Here is a 16,821-nt window from a genome sequence, read left to right as displayed (position 1 = left end):
GCACATGACAGCTCAACTGGAGTTTATCCAAAAGCACCTGAAGGACTCTGACCATGAGAAACAAAATTCTCTGGTCTGATGAGACAACTACTGAACTCTTTGGTGTGATTACCAGGCGTCATGTTTGAAAGAAATCAGGCACCATCCCTACAGTGAAGCATGGGATGTTTTTCAGCGTCATGAACTGGTAGACTAGTCGGAATAGAGGGAAAGACTGTAGCAATGTACAGAGACATCCTAGATGAAAACCTGTTCTAGAGAGCCCTTGACCTCTGACTGGGGCGATGGTTCATTTTTCAGCAGGACCATAACCCTAAGCACACAGCCAAGATATTAAAGGAGTGGCTTCATTCAGTTTCCATGCCGCTTACCATCAAATCTCTCTCTTTGTCCCTCCTTGTTTCTTCACTTCTTGGAGCTCAAACAACACTTTGTAGTAAAAAAAAAAAATATATATATTATTTTTACTGTGTAATCTTCTTTTACATCTGTCCATATTGAGTACCATATTTTCTGCACTGTAAATTGCACCAGGAGGTTGGCTTGAGACCTGAGGATCCTCACAAACACCACATTAGCAATCAGAAGCTAATAAGCTTTTTAAATTTATTATAATGGGCACAAGGAACTTCAGTACATGGCTTCTTTTTGGCCACTGATTAGACAATCATAGGTGAGTTTAAATGCGCAGTGTGATTAAATATTTGAAAACTCAGTGCATTTATTTTTAACACAAACCCGGCATTAGCAGTCAGAAGCTAATGAGCTGATCAGTGCTACTGAACGAGGCACAAAACGCAAGTAAACTGCTTCTTGTCACCACTGAACAGATAGTTGAAGGTATGGTAAATTTGCAGTGTAATTAAATGTTTGAAAGTAAAATCTCTATTTAGAACACAAACTCCTTAGATTTGGCTTGTTGACTTGCTCTTCTTGTTGTTTCATACAGTCCAAACGTGTTCTGAGAAGTATGAAATATTCTTTGCTTCGCTGCTTTTCAGAATTGGCAAATTCGCTTCTTAACTCCTCTCAAAGCCATTAAAATATGTCAGTCGTGAGTCACCTTTGTGTGGATTAAAGTCACTAACTGGGGCCTTTGTTGTGAGAAAGAAACGAGAATCATCCTCTCTGCAGAGTCAAGTTAGAAAGATAGTCTGGTCGGAATTGATAACTTCAAAGCCGTTTAAATCAAATGACAGCTCTTTACAAACGTCGTAATACAAACAATAGACTGCAATCGATCAAAACTTTTTTTTTTCCCCCTCCCAAAATGAGACGTCTTGTGCTGACGTGCAGCCGGCTGAGCTCAGCTCAGAGGTATGGAGTGGCATTCATGCCAAAATGTCTGAAAGGAAATGGTTTTGACAAAAAGTAAAGATTTTGTTTATTTCTATTTATGTCCAGAGATCAAGGATCCAGTGCCCAATTTCATATTTAAGACTCAATAAAATGTTGTCAACATAGAAAACCTGTAAAACCTACTTATAGTACACAGAAAATTCAAAAGAGGTATCGATAAGGGAACTGACAAGGAATCGAAGCGATAAGCGGAATCGATAATGGCATCAATATCGATAAAATCTTATCAATACCCATCCCTAAGCTTGTCACATGTGTAATATGCTCTTAGATTTGTCCATATTGAGCACCGTATTTTCCAGATCATAAGTCACAACTGGTGCATTAGATGCAATTAATTTTTTTTTAGAACTAATATAATATTATATGTATAGTCTCATTTAGAAGAGTGAAATAAATAAAAATGAAAAAGTCAATTTAAATCAATGAAAGTATTTAAATCAAAAACATAAAAAAAATCATGACTTTTTAGGGAAAAAAAGTAGGGTTTTTTTTGTAACCAACCCTGGATTCTGTGTAATAATGCAGTATATATCATCGGGAAGTTGGAAATGGTACTTGGTAACATGATGACTGTTACAGATTCAACTGAAAACAAGTGTTATCAGTTCCAGCAGCGTATTCTTGTGTAAAATGAATCATAAAGATATGGTGCATCTGTAAAGTATTCACAGCGCTTCACTTTTTCCATGTTTTGTTATCTTACAGCTTTATTCCAAAATGGGTTAATTCATTTTTTTCCCCTCAAAGTTCTACTACAACACCCAATAATGACAACTTGAATTTTTTTTTTCAAAATTTTTGCAAATTTATTAAAAACAAAAAACTAAGAAATTACATGTACGTAAGTATTCACACCCTTGCTCTTTACTTTACTGATGCACCTTTGGCAGCAATTACAGCCTTAAGTCTTCTTGATGCCACAAACTTGGCACACCTATGTTTGGGCAGTTGTGGCCATTCTTCTTTGCAGCACCTCTCAAGCTACATTAGGTTGGATGGGGTGCTTCAGTGCACAGCCATTTTCAGATCTCTCCAGAGATGTTCAATCAATTCAGGTCTGGGCTCTGGCTGGGCCACTCAAGGACATTCACAGAGTTGTCCTGAAGCCACTCCTTTGATATCTTCACTGTGTGCCTCGGGTCATTGTCCTGCTGTACATTGCTGCATTCATCTTTCCCTCAATCCTGACTAGTCTCCCAGTTTCTTCTGCTGAAAACATCTTCACAGCATAATGCTGCCACCACCATGCTTCACTGAAGGGATGGTGCCTGGTTTCCTTCAAAGATGAAGCATGAAGCATTCACACCAAAGAGTCCACACTTTGTCTCATCAAACCAGAGAATTTTGCTTCTCGTGGTCTGAGAGTGCTTCAGGTGCCTTTTGGCAAACTTCAGACGGGCTGCCTTAGGCTTTTTACTAAGGAGTGGCTTCCGTATGGCCACTTCACCATGCAGGCCTGATTGGTGAATTACTGCAGAGATGGTTTTTCTTCTGAAAGGTTCTCCTCTCTCCACAGAGGAATGCTGGAGCTCTAACAGTGACCATCAGGTTCTTGGTCGCCTTCCTGACTGAGGCTCTTCACCCCTGATAGCTCAGTTTAGACAGGCGGTCAGCTCTAGGAAGAGTCCCGGTGGGTCCGAACTTCTTCTATTTATGGATGATGGAGGACAGTGTGCTCATTGGGACCTTCAAAGCAGCAGAAATGTTTCTGTACCCTAACCCCAGTATTGTGCCTTGAAACAATCCTGTCTCAGAGGTCTACAGACAATTCCTGAGACTTTATGCTTGGTTTGTGCTCTGACATGCACTGTCAACAGTGGGGCCTTGTACGTAGACAGGTGTGTGCCTTGCCAAATCATGTCCAGTCAAACCAGTTTAACCCAGGTGGACTTCACTTAAGCTGTAGAAACATCTCAAGGATGATCGGTGGAAATAGGATGCACATGAGCTCAATTTTGAGCTTCATGGCAAAAGCTGAGAATTTATTTTTTTTAAATAAATTTGCAGGGGGCATCTTTTCCGGATGCCCCCTGGACGCCTCGCTGGAGAGGTGTTCCGGGCACGTCCCATTGGGAGGAGGTCCCGGGGAAGACCCAGGACATGCTGGAGGGACTACATCTCTCGGCTGGCTTGGGAACGCCTTGGGGTTCCCCCGAAGGAGCTGGGGGAGGTGTGTGTGGATCAGGAGGTCTGGGCGGCTTTGCTTGAGCTGCTGCCCTCGCGACCCGACTCCGGATAAAGCGGAAGAAAATGGATGGATGGATGGATGGATGGATGGATAAATTTGCAAAAATCTCAGAACTTTTTTCACATTGTTATTATGGGGCATTGTATATAGAATTTTAAGGAAGAAAATTAATTTCATCCATTTTGGAATAAGGCTGTAACATAACAAAATGTGGAAAAAGTGAAGTGCTGTGAACACTTTCTGGATGCACTGCATCAATATTTTGTCCTTGTCTTGATTTATTTTTTTCCCCCCTTTCCTTCTTTTCTTCTTGTTAGGTGTAAAGTTCATGTAGAGTCCCAAGACTGAATGGGTGCAAACTTAACCACGTCTACTTCCCGGCAGTTCATATTGCGCTATAAAGGCCATCCTAAACCCTGTGTCTCAGAGCTGGGGATAGTCAAACCCAGCTGCAAGTCATATTTGAGTCTCTGACCATTTATATCAAGGCTTTTGGCACACACATTTCTTTGGCTAATGCATTATCTTCTAAAGGTCACTGCCAGTAATTATGCTACTTCAAAACAGGCAAATGCCTACCATGAGCTTGATTGCGATCCCGTTCATCACAAGAATATTCAAGCGTTGCTTAGCTATCCCTTAGATTATTCAAATAATGTGTATGCTCCTCCCCACGTGTCCTCTTGAAATAATGAGGCAAACCTTGTCCAGCTACATTTCATTTATTCACCACTATTATAGCGTTCGGTCTAGTGCTTTTTGAAGCATCTTCAGGTTTTCTTGCCAACAGTGTCTTTTCTGTTTCTTTGTATTTCACATAGCTAGCTTAGCTTGGTTGCAGTGCATGTTTGAGCCCAGCGGTGACCTCATTACCTTGGTACCCAATCAGTCCTCTGGCCAGCTCCTAATTGAGCCATCAGCGCCTTAAGGGGGAAGAGGAGGGATGAATATGTCAATTACAGTAATGAGGGGCAGTCAGGGAAAGTGAGGCTATACAGAAGCTTTGCAGTGTAGCTCTGTTCTGGTCATTTCAAGGCAAATCAAAATTAATATTGTACCATATCAGTGGCAGAGTTGGTGGCCTCGACGTAATCAAGCATTTTTAATTTATTTTCTTTTTTCTCTCTGTGATTATGGCATAATTGTAGATCTTGTGGAAATTGTTTTGTGCTAGTGCCCTACAGTTACACCTGATGAGTGAATGATCCATGATACAGTTCAGCACACACATGACTACAAATTAATGTACAAAATGCACCATTTTAGCCCTCATGTATGCTCTGTCCTTTGAGTATCAGGTGAGTTTTGAAAGTTAGCCTGATTAATTGCTAATCTGTATTGATTTGACAGTCATGAGCTTTTAATTCTTTAGAAGAATTAAGAGTTTCATATTCATCTGTAAGGTGAATGCAGAACAGCTGTTACCAAACAATTTCCTTGAAGGTTTTGGCTGCTTTTATAATGGGTTGAATTCTATTTTAATTTAATTCTGGGGAAGTAACCTGCATTGGACTGGTGTCCCATCCCGCTTCAGGTCCCGTGTAGGACTTACTTTCTTCATTCCCCCTGCCATCATCACGAATGTTTATCCGTTGTCCACATAAGCAAAAACAAGAACAAAAAACAACTCCGCTGTGTATTGTATCATATACGTCAAATATATTTGTGCTTTGTGAAACTATGGTATTGGCATTAATCGTGTTGTAATCTCTGCTGAATTTCACCCTCTGATTTGTTCTCATGCTGGCTATTCTCTGTTTAAATAAGGTTTTTGGAGGCCTGTGTGCACTCCATTGGAGATGTCATTTTTTCCGTCTGGCCTAACAGCAATCCCACAGGAAAGTGCGGATGTGGAAGGTCAAGACTGGAGGGAAAAATTTAACACAATTGCCACAGAGTTGAGATTACTTGGAGAAAACAGGCATAAGGATTTGGGGATAACGATGATCCTATTAGATTGAACATATAATGGGTTTACGAAACAGAAAGTATAACCTTTTAAAAATGTATTAAAGTGGTGAATGCTGATGCGCACCATTTTAAAAACTGCTTTTCTGTCACTTACTTTTTTGTTGGCTTTAATTGCACATTTTAGTGTCACTTTCATTACAACAGAGGTGCTGGGTTAAATGAAAGATTGAGATCCATTTGTAGGTCGACTAGTATGGCTTTTTCAGGTTTGATACGGATTATTAATGTAGGAGATGGATAAGTGATACTTACCTTCAGTAAAAAAGGTCTCAAAATTGTGAAAAAATTTAGAACACCACAAACTGTTAACACAAAACTTTCTTGCGGCATATGTTTAATTCAGTGAGCCTTTCAACATGACCTTCACACAAAAAGGGGAGGGACCTGTAAGCAGCATTATTATAAATTTGAACAATTAAATATAGCAGATGCTGCTCCAGTCTGCACGCTGCTACCTTCTTTTAATGGTATGTCTGAACACATAAGAAAACACACACTCATCTTCAACCGCTTAGTCCAATCAAGCGTCGCAGGGGGCTGGAGCCTATCCCAGCAGTCATAGAGCTCGAGGTGGGGTACACCCAGGACAGGACACCAGTCTGTCGCAGTCATAAGAAAACAGTGATTCATATTTCATACAGGTGGTGTGGGTAATTTTGTCCAATGGTGGGCCCTTCTCAGACATCAGAGGGCCAATGCAAAGCAGAACAAAATAAAACAAGATTTGTATTTTTTTTTTTTATTAATCTGTTGTAAAAGCTGAAACTTGAGCAATTTAAGCTTGTTAAATATAATTCAAATTACTTATTTTATATCATATTTCATGTCATTTGATGTTATGCAAAGGTCATAAATAATATTTAAAAGGTTAAAATCACATTAATATTAGATGGACATAGTATTTGCTGCCTTCTTGAAAACTTGCATACAGCAGTTTTAATCTTATGAGCAGAGAGTGACTGTTTTTGCAGAGTGACAATGTGAAGTGTAAACTTTTTTTATTACCCAATTTTGAATTGGATTGCATATCATGTCACTCACATTGAATAAAGTTACTTGCTCTGTAAATTTTTATTTTTTTTAATTTTGTGTTTTCAACGTCATACCGTCACACCAGACAGCATTGACTTGATGTCATCTCCTAAAACATCACTCTGTACAGATGTAGAATCATCATAGGCAGCATTGCTATTCCACCAACATTCCATCTGTGAAATTCATATAAAATATAAACTTTTGTAATTACAGTAGCTTCATTGCCTAATCATTGCCTCCTCCGGCAGTGGCAGTAAGGCAGACTGATCATATGGGGACAGCAGTTCACAAATGTGGATTGGCAAATTTTAGGTTAATATTTTTTTTAAAAAGGCAAGTTATCATGGTGGATCAAATATGAATCACTGAAGTGTAGTAACTGCAGGTGTATCCAAGCCAAAGTAGTGTGTTTTTAAAACGAAAGTCTTATTACTAAATATGCTTTAGAAATGACAGATAACCATAAAAATATTGAATATTAGCTCGGATAATCGGCCAGGCCGATAATTAGTCAGCCCCTAATTTGTAGTCAGTGTCTCATTTTCACTTCTGGAGTGGTATTTTCCACTTTAAAAAGTTCTTGAATTCATCTAATCTACTTTGACAGACGGGCGGGTGCAGGGAAGCTGCCGATGCATTGTTCATAAGTATGAGGTCTATTAGATAAGAAACCGACACTTTAATTTTTTTTTTAACTATATGGATTTGAATGACGTGCGATTACGCCAATCATGCTTGAACCCTCGTGCGCATGCGTGAGTTTTTTCACGCGTGTCGGTGACGTCATTTCCCTGTGGGCAGGCCTTGATTGAGATGTGGTCCCGCCCTCTCGGCTGAATTCCTTTGTTTCACACGCTGCTCGAGACGGCGCACGTTGCTTTATCAAAAATTTTTTCTGGACCTGTGAGGAATATCCGAGTGGACACTATTCGAGAAATTTAGCTGGTCTTCGTTGAAAAGTTTAACGGCTGATGAGAGATTATGGGGTGTTTCTGTCGCTGTAAGGACTTCCCACGGAGCGGGACGTCGCGCAGCGCTTCCAGGTGCCGTCGTCGGCCTGTTTCAACCTGAAAACATCCTAATTTAAGGCTTAATTCACCCAGGACGTCGTGAGAGAACAGAGAAGATTCAGAAGAGGCCGGCATGAGGACTTTATGCGGACATTCCACTGTTTAAGGACATTTTTTAATGAAAGACGCGCGCGCAAATTCGCCGAGTCGTTTCCGTGACGACTCAGCGAATCTGTGTGCGCCGCGACAGGAAAAACACCTCCGTGTTGAAAACCATTTGTAAAATTCAGGCGGCTTTTGATGGCTTTCAACAAGTAACTGAGAAATTGTTTAACAGCTTGGGCATGTTCCAACTTGCCCGTTTAAGGTTTCCAACGGAGGTGTTTTTCCTGTCGCGACCCCCCCGCGGTCGGGTCCGGCCCGACATGCGACTCTGCCCGCACGTTCTTTTATTACAAAATGTCCGTTAACAATGAAATGTCCGAATAAACTCCTCATGCCGACTTCTTCTGAAAGTTCTCTGACGACTTACTGGGTCAACAGAGCCTGAAATGTGGAAGTTTTCAACTTGAAACGGCGAGACGCTGCAGCCTCGAAGCGCAGATCGCCGTCAGGCGCCGTGGGCCGTCCTTACGGCGACACTACCAGACCAAAATCTCTCATCAGCCGTTAAAATTTTTACCGAAAACCAGCTGAATTTATCGAATGGTGTCCTCTCAGTTGTGCTTTACAGTTTTGAAAAAATTTTGATCAAACAAAGTAGCAGTCTCTGAGCTATTCCTAAACAATGAAAAAATCGACGAGAGCGTGGGCGACTCCTCACTCAAAGACTGCCCACAGGCGAATGACGTAACCGACAGGCGTGAAAAAACTCTTGCATGCCCACAAGGGTTCAAGCATGTCTGATGTAATCACACGTGATTCAAATCCATATGGTTTTTGAAAAAAATAATAAGGTCGAATACTTTTCTAATAGACCTCGTACATGATATTTCTTACATTTTAGTTGAGCTTCAACTATTTTGTGTATAAAATTGTAATCCACTGATTTCTTTATTGTAATTGCCAGGGCTGTGAAAACTCGTCGTGGGGGGGGGGGGGGGTGTTGTACTCTTTAAAAGTGATCGTAACTGAGTTTTTAAAATGCTTATCGCAAAGCGTTCTTTTTTATCGACATCATGCAAGTTTTATAAGTCCGCGGACACTGATCTGTGTGTTACAGATACAATCAGTTTCCTCGGATCCGCAGAGTTTCGAGGAGAATAAATGCCACTCAAAGCCTGGCTGTTACGACAGTTGTCGTAAAGCGGGGCTGGTTGGTTGCTGCGGTGACACTGTGTGGCTCCTGTGCGAAGCTTAGCTAAAAGTAGCATGTGGACGTCGCAAACTTTTAGAACTTTCAAGTTTTTAAAAGAAGAATTTTGCAGCATGTCTGTGTCACGGAGCGACATCAGACAGAGAAGATGGTGAGAAAGACGGTTTGAAAAAGTGTGATAAGGACAAGAATCCATGGAATTGTTACTGGCTTCATGAACACACCTGAAGGATAAACGGGAAAAATGAACTGGTACGAATTTTTTTTTCTCTCTCTGGAAAATAAACATTGTGCTGTTCAAACAGGATTTCAAAAAGATTATGTGCCTTTTTTTCGTTCATTAATCTCGACTTTCTCTCCTTGAAAAAAAGACGTAGCTTTGAATGAATTTAGGCTACATGAATTTACACAACAATGTAAGTTAGTTTTTATTAATGTTGACTTTTTCATGGGAAAAAAGACTGTGGCTTTGAGTGGATTTACAGGAATTTACACAAGAATATGTGGCTTTTTTACTATAATGTATGTTATTGATATTTTACCCTGATTTTTTAAATATTCTACAATCTTTAGCTGTGGTTTTTGACATGGTTTAACAGTATTTTCAGTCTTCATGAATTTCATGTAGTTTAATTGTTCTGAGTTAATGCATCATTTGGTTTACAATTAAAAGGAAAATCATTCCAGGTCCTACTTCCATGTCATATTCTGTTATTTCAACGTGATCATTGACAGGTCAAATGAAAGGTTGAATCTAGGATCATTTAAATATGCACTAATTTTGAGATTTGTTCTTCCAGGAGATGTTGAAAATGTATCAGTAGATGAAAATTTATTTTTGTTTCTGGGGCCCCACAAGGCCCTAGACCCCGGCTCCTGGGGAGCTGTGCCCCCCAGACCCCCTGAGAATTTTCCTCGGATTTTCCAATTTTCATTTCACAGCCCTGAATTGCAATCTATTAAGTCAAAGTGATGTATTAGGGGTTTTATGAATTTTTATTTTTGTGTCACCATGAAGAAGTGTTTTATGAGACTGTAATTTGTAAATCAGTAACTTGCATCATATAGTCTAAATTTTAGGTAAAGAATCAATTGTATAGTTACATTAATTCAAAAACAGTTTTGCCATTGAAATGACCTTTGTTGCCTGGTACCCAAACACTTCACAATACCTTTAATTGTCTGTGCCCCCTACCATCATAATCAGACAGCATTGTTGTCACCCTTATTTTTGAGTGAACTGCACTGAGTGGCATGATTGGACCATTTAATTTTTTTCCCTCATATTGTGTAGCTCCATTTTACTGAATATGTGACCTCTGCTTGTCTGTCACAAGGATATAATTGATAGAAAGTCCCCCTTAAAGGATGTTAATTGTGATTATCTTGCATCTGAGCCATTTTTCTTCAGTGTGAAGCTGTGTATACGAATATTGGAGTGACCCTTCTTTGTCTCTTTGTCCTGCAGGAGAGGAGTGACGCCCATGCCACAACAGCTGCAGGGAAGATTTGTCCCTGTTGAATCAAAGATGCACTAAAAGATCCCAACTCCTCAGCCTTGCAAATCTCTGCAGTGCCCATTTTACACTCACGCTGCTAATTAGCCACCGCATCGACTGCATTTCCTCACCACACCTGTGTAGAGAAATGTGTGTGTGTATCCTGACATGCATAACTGTCTGAGTGTCTTTGGGCACATCTAAGAGGTAGGCTGCACTTCCTCTTTGATCCTCTGAGAGACACTTATCTACTTGAGTGATTTTACTTGCCACCATAACTACAAGGCATCATGGGTAGGAAAAAAATTCAGATCCAACGGATCACTGACGAAAGGAACAAACAGGTGAGTGTTTTTGTTGTCATCCTTTTTGTGCTTGCCTAAATTGTTTTAATCTTAATTGAATTTTTTAATATTCTTAATTTATCTGGTTAGGCAATAAAAAATACAACCTTTGTAAGTTTCTGGTTACCCACGGAACCATTTGTTTTTTTTTGTAGTTTGTTTTTGGTGCCGAGCCTAATGGCCAAACAGAACGCGTGTTTTTGCTAGCACAACAATTTCATGTGAAACTCATGCTTCTATTGGTTTGGGCATGAGGAAAGCTAGTGTCTATCTGCCCGAGCTGTGCAGAAAATAATTGTGCTTAATGTCCAAAAATCCAGCTACTGGTGTTATTGGTGCATAAACAGGAAGAAAACTACATTTTTATTCATTATTTTTATTGTCTTTTGTTGTCAGAAGAAGTAAGAGTCAAATAGACAAACTATATTCACTGTTAAATAAAACATAACAGAACAGTGCAAAAACAGGTGATTGGAGTACAGATGTACAGTATGTTTCAGTGCAGGGATGACCAATCTGTCACTTCATGGTATTGGGGAGGGGAGGGAGGGAGGCAATCTCTGATGTGCTGGGAGACTGATCGCTCCAGGCACTTCATGATTACAGACGTCAGAAAAATGGGTCTGTAATCATTCTGGCTGACTATGGCAGGTTGTTTGGGGATGGGGATGATGGTGGAGGCCTTCAGACATGAAAGGCGGCATGTGTCGGATAGAGGTTGAAGAGTTCGGTGAGGATCCCTGCCAGTTGGTCTACACATGATTTAATTTCCACCCCGGAATACCATCAGGGCAAGCAGCTTTCCTGGGGTTCACTGTTCATAGGGTTTTCCTCCCCTCATGCTCGTAGAGAGAGAGAGAGAGAGAAGTGAGTGTTGGAACCAGGGGGAGGCAGTGACTACAGGTATGTGGTGGTGGTCTTGAACCGGACAAAGAAGCTGTTTAGCTCCTTTGCCAGTGTGCTGCTAATGCTGGAGGATGTTGGAGGGGAGTGGTCTTTGTAGTTGGTTAGGGTCTGGATGCCCCTCCACATCTGATGCGGGTTATTGTACATCAGGTATCCCTCTATTTTCCTTTTGTAGGAGTCTTTAGCCTGTTTGATGTCCTGAAGGCCGAGTTATGAGCTCTGATCAGGGTCTGGAATTTCCTTTGTCATCCAGGTCTTCCTGTTTGGAAAGACCCGGATGCGTCTGTCCTCGGTGATGTTTTCTACACAGCACCTGCTGTAAAAGAGGACTGGCTCTGTGTGTCTATCCACGTCCTGAACTTCAAAAATGCTCAACTCTCTGCAGGCAAAGCAGTCCTGCATTTGGGCGAGGGCATTTCCAGGCCAGGCTTTGATGGTCTGGGTGGCTGGTTTTATTTGCCTCCTGAGGGGGGTGTAGGCTGGGAAGAGGAGTAGAGAGAGGTGGTCTGATTGTCCAAGGTGGGGGAGGGGGGTCACTCTGTAGTAGGGCTGCAGCTATCGATTATTTTAGTAATTGAGTATTCTATCGATTATTTGGAGATTAATCCAGTAATCGGATAAAAAGTACTTTTGCGTTTTTAACAACATCAACAGTCCAGGGCTGTTCCTAAGCAATGGCACAATATCGTTGCGCCATCACACAGATTGTCAAATTTAATGTATCCCTTTCTGTTTTCCTGGGTAATCATTTATTTTTTCACATCTTTAAAGTTTTGGATCTTTCCTGGTGTCAGGAGCTCATCCAAAGTCTGGCCAAAGTCTTCATATTTTGCTGAAATGGTGATGGGATGTGGCTTTCTATTTTTTATTTTTTTTATTTTTTTTTTTGCAAACTTGTAAAATTGAACTATTTTAAGTTTTGTTTTTTTTTGTTTTTTTTTTTTGTTTTTTTTTTTTCCCTCCCCTCTTTCTCTGCGATTCAGCAGATGCATTTCAGCTGGAGGTTGAATATGCAAGCCTCGCAGTCAGTTTTTTTATTATTATTATTTTGTTTGAGTTACCGTGTTTGTGAAGCAAAAAAAAGCGAAAATTAAAAAGCGAAACATTCAGTGCAAGTCTGAGCAAAACACAGACGGAACAGTGGACTTCTTCCAGAGACTGTCAGTGTGGCCGGGTATAGAGCTATGTGAGGGCAGTGCTGAGCTGCTCACACCGGGCAGAGAGAGGCAGCCACCAGCCGCCGTGCGAATAGCCACTCCCCACGTAGAGCGGAGAGCAGGCAGGGGACGAAAGTGTTTTATTTAAAAAAACAAACACACTGCTTCGCTTTAAATGCACAGTAAGCTGTTTCAGATGATCAGCATGGACCGTTTTTCTCTTAAAAGGCTTTATTTTACTCTGTGTGCTGCATTGGAAAACTGTAGCTATTGTGCTAATTTGATTAGGGCTTACATGGCTTAAGTGCATGCTCTAGTCTTCTTCTGTTTGTTTTTATGGGCACGTTACAGCACCACACACAGGCCTGGCATATGTACTACAATGTTAAACGAAGCTTCGATGCACAGAATTTGCATCAAACATTTTTTTGTAATTGAATTATTCGATTTAATTGACTAATCGTTTCAGCCCTACTCTGTAGGCATGCTTTCACACAATGGCTACAGTTAGATCCCATGGCAGGTAGAAGGGTCGGCACTAGAAAGACATGGCCTCTTGGTCAGGTGAGCAGTGGGTGTTTATTACTCTGCTGTTGAGCACCAGTCCTCAAGCATGAAAACACAGAGTCCCCCTCCTATGCTCTTACTGGATGCCAGTCATAGCAGTAAGTGGTGCAGCCTGCTAGCCCCACTGTGGTGTTTGGGGATAGGTGGGTGCAGCTAGGATTCGCTAACAATCAGCAGACAACACTCATGGATGTAGTGGTTGTAGGCAGTCTGTGACTGCAGCTCATCCATCTTGTTAGCATGAGATCTGGTGTTTGTGAGGAAGATAGATGGTAGCTGAGGTCTGTGCGATTGGTTCCTTAGCTGAGCTAGCAGGCCCGCCCAGGGTCCATGTTTCTACTTACTCTCCCTGTGCCACCTCCGACGCCTGCTAGGTAGGGATGTAATGATACACAAAAATCATGGTTCGATACGTACCTCGGTTTTGAGTTCATGGTTCGGTTCATTTTCGGTACAGTATGGGAACAAAATGCAAAACCTAAATTTGCTTGTTGTTTATTGTAACATTATATATACAGGAAAATAAAATAATTGCAAAGTGCTACCTGGTAAAAAGTTAAAACCCCTTCTAAGCCTGTATATCCCATTGATGGGAAATTTCACTTTTTATTTGTGAGACACTGACAAGCCAAAATGAGGTGGGTGGTAGGGGGTTAAATAAAATGTTCTCAAATACACAACAGATATGTCAGTCGATAATGTCAATTGATTTCCTGAAAGCTTTGCTCCTCATGCGGTGTGAATTCACACACACACACAGTGTAAATATAAGGTCTTACCTGTGCGTTTTAGTGAAGAAAGGTCGCTCTGCGGCACTTTGTGCCGTCAGAGCAGTTTTTTCCCTCTGCTTGGTCTAAAAAAGTAACCGTTACTGACTGCCACAATTTTTTTCTTGATTTCTTATAGTGTTTCTTAAAGCCAGAAAGTTGCCATTTGAAATGACTTTAGTTTTGTGTCATGTCTGTGATCCGCTTTTTTTCTACAAAAGTAAACAACTGAATGAACATCCTCCGAGGCCGGTGATTCCATAATTTTTGCCAGGGGTTGTAATTTCTATTTTTACTTGAAATCCAGTGTTTATCAGGTCTTAGCAGCTATAGACGGGGTTGCTGTGTTTGTCAGGTGAAGAATAAATAAACTTACAAAACATAAAAAGGTGCAAAATAGCGGGGAGCTTTGAACCACTGTACCTGTGCGCACCACCATCTTAATGATTTCATATGCTAAAAATATATTAGTATTTTGTGTATGGGCATTAACCTGGTGTGTCAGAACAAAATTACAGATCTTAAATTGTCTAAATAATATTCAAGAAGATGCAGTACAGTGTGGAATACATTTGCATGTTTTGTATGGGTGTCAAGTCTCAGTTTTTGGTCAATTGTTCTCGTCCTGAAGCTGCTCTTTTGTTTATTTGCTTTGTTCTTAAGGTCATTGTCTCCCACCTCTGCTGCATGTTGTGAACAGTTTTATGGCCTCGGAAGCAGGTTGTCCACAAGAATTGGCAAAAATTTACAAAACTTAATTTTTATTCATAATTTTATTGTCTTTTGTTGTCACAAGTCTGAGTCTCTGCCACAGACACAGATTAACCACTTCAAAGTCTGGATTGTGTTGGCTGCATGACGAGCCTGAATTTTTCCAAACAAAATGCTTTGACTCACTGCTAAAACGTTCAGTGGTTTCATCATACCACAATTTACCTTATGCTCCCAGTCCTCCATATGCTTGCCAGCACACTTTTTAATGTGTCTTGTGTCTTTCCACAAGTTGCCTTCATTTGGCACAGATGTATGTTGTTGCAGGAAAGTAATCGGTGTGAGTGCTTAATGCTTTAAATTACATTTGTAAGTTATTGTTCTAATATTTGTGACATAATATGTTTTTAAAACAACCTGATGTTAAACAGCAGCAAATGCCATTACTGTTAGTTCATATTGTTCACTATGTCATATGGCACCTTAAATAGCTTTCCAGCTACTTAATGCGTTGTGATAAGAAAATACACAATACTAAGCAGAATCTCTTTGCTGTTCATCATTTTATTCATCTCATTAGAATCAGAATCAAATTTATTGCCAAGTAAGCCTGCACATACAAGGATTTTGATCTGGTGTTATTGGTGCACTTTGTTAGTTTCTGCTTACCCGTGGAACCTTTTTTTTTTTTTTTTTGGTGCCAATCCTAATGGCCAAATAGAACGCATGTTTTTCTAGCACAGCAATTTCACGTAAAACTCATGCTTCTATTGGTTTGGGCACGAGAAAAGCTAGTGTCTTTCTGCCCAAGCTGTGCAAAAAATAATTTTGCTTAATGTCCAAAAATCCAGCTACTGGTGTTATTGGTGCATAAACAGGAAGAAAAGAAAAGAAAAATACTTCTATAAGAAGTGAGAGTCAATAGACAAACTGTATTCACTGTTAAATAAATAAAACGTAAAGGAATGGGACAGTGCAAAAACAGGTGTTTGGAGTACAGATATACACTACCTTTCAGTGCAAGGATGACCAATCTGTACTTTATGGTAGTGGAGGAAGGAGGCAGATGAAGTGGGGGACTCTGGCATTGTTTACGAGTCCAGCTGTGGATGAAAAGAAGTGGTTTTTGTGTCTTGATGTTTTGGTCCTGATTAGAGGTTCGTGGTAGATGGTATAAATTATATAAATTTGGCCTGTGGTAGAGAGTTGGACTCCACCAACCAATTGCAATAACGATTCATGGAAGCACATAGACCAAGGAGCAGGAAGAGCTGGTTAAACGGTGCGCACTTCAAGTTCTATACCAGTTTTTAAATTCTGTTAATAGGCCTACTATTACGGAAGTGTATTGCATTCACTCATAATTACGAGAAAAGATTGCGTAATTACGACTAAGATTTTTCCTCTTTTTTTTGGAATCACTTCCATACAATGTGCTTCCGTACTTCCAGTACCTCAGTAAAGACAAGCATGAGAATTCCAGAGTCATAATCAAAAATCCGCCAGTTTGTATCCTCCAACACTGCAGTGTGATTGCACACCACTTCTATAGGCACACAAAGTGTGGATTTTCCCCTAAACTGTTCCTGGATGAATGAAACTCCTCCAGCGAGGTGGGGCACGGCCCACCCAGACTGGCATGCGCCTGGCTGGGAGTGAGCCCCTCTTTGTTCCTCAGTGGTCAGTGCGGCTGTGTGAGTGAAAGCTAGAAGTCTGGAGTGGAGCGAGACACGTCTCATTTTGACGAGACGCTCTATGCTCCTCCCTGAACATTCTTCCAGCAGCACCTTAGGGGAAATCCACACTTATGTTTTACAATGTGTTATCATCGGCTGACCTGAGCCCGTTTCTTTACTGAGGGACTGGAAGTACAGAATTGTATCTATAAAACAATTTCGCCACTGATCTTTTCTAGTAATTACAAGATTCTGATCTTGTAATTATGAGCTCTTTTCTCGTAATTATGAGATCCTGATCACATCCTAAATT

The 16,821-nt window shown here is 40.6% G+C and overlaps 1 protein-coding gene across 1 annotated transcript in view; it reads left to right on the top strand.

Moving 5' to 3' along the window:
* The window catches only part of LOC117502465 (myocyte-specific enhancer factor 2D homolog), a 73,852-nt gene that overhangs the window by 4,542 nt on the left and 52,489 nt on the right, over nt 1–16,821 (top strand). The window contains exon 2 of the mRNA XM_034161520.1: nt 10,350–10,724. Within this exon, the coding sequence (XP_034017411.1) occupies nt 10,671–10,724 (54 nt within the window). The 5' untranslated portion in view covers nt 10,350–10,670. The remainder of the gene's footprint in view (nt 1–10,349; nt 10,725–16,821) is intronic.

The sequence above is a fragment of the Thalassophryne amazonica genome, chromosome 20 (assembly GCF_902500255.1).
Source record: "Thalassophryne amazonica chromosome 20, fThaAma1.1, whole genome shotgun sequence".
Lineage (NCBI taxonomy): Eukaryota > Metazoa > Chordata > Actinopteri > Batrachoidiformes > Batrachoididae > Thalassophryne > Thalassophryne amazonica.
The sequence above is the reverse complement of the archived record's forward strand: the minus strand, read 5'-3'. Positions and strand labels throughout refer to the sequence as shown.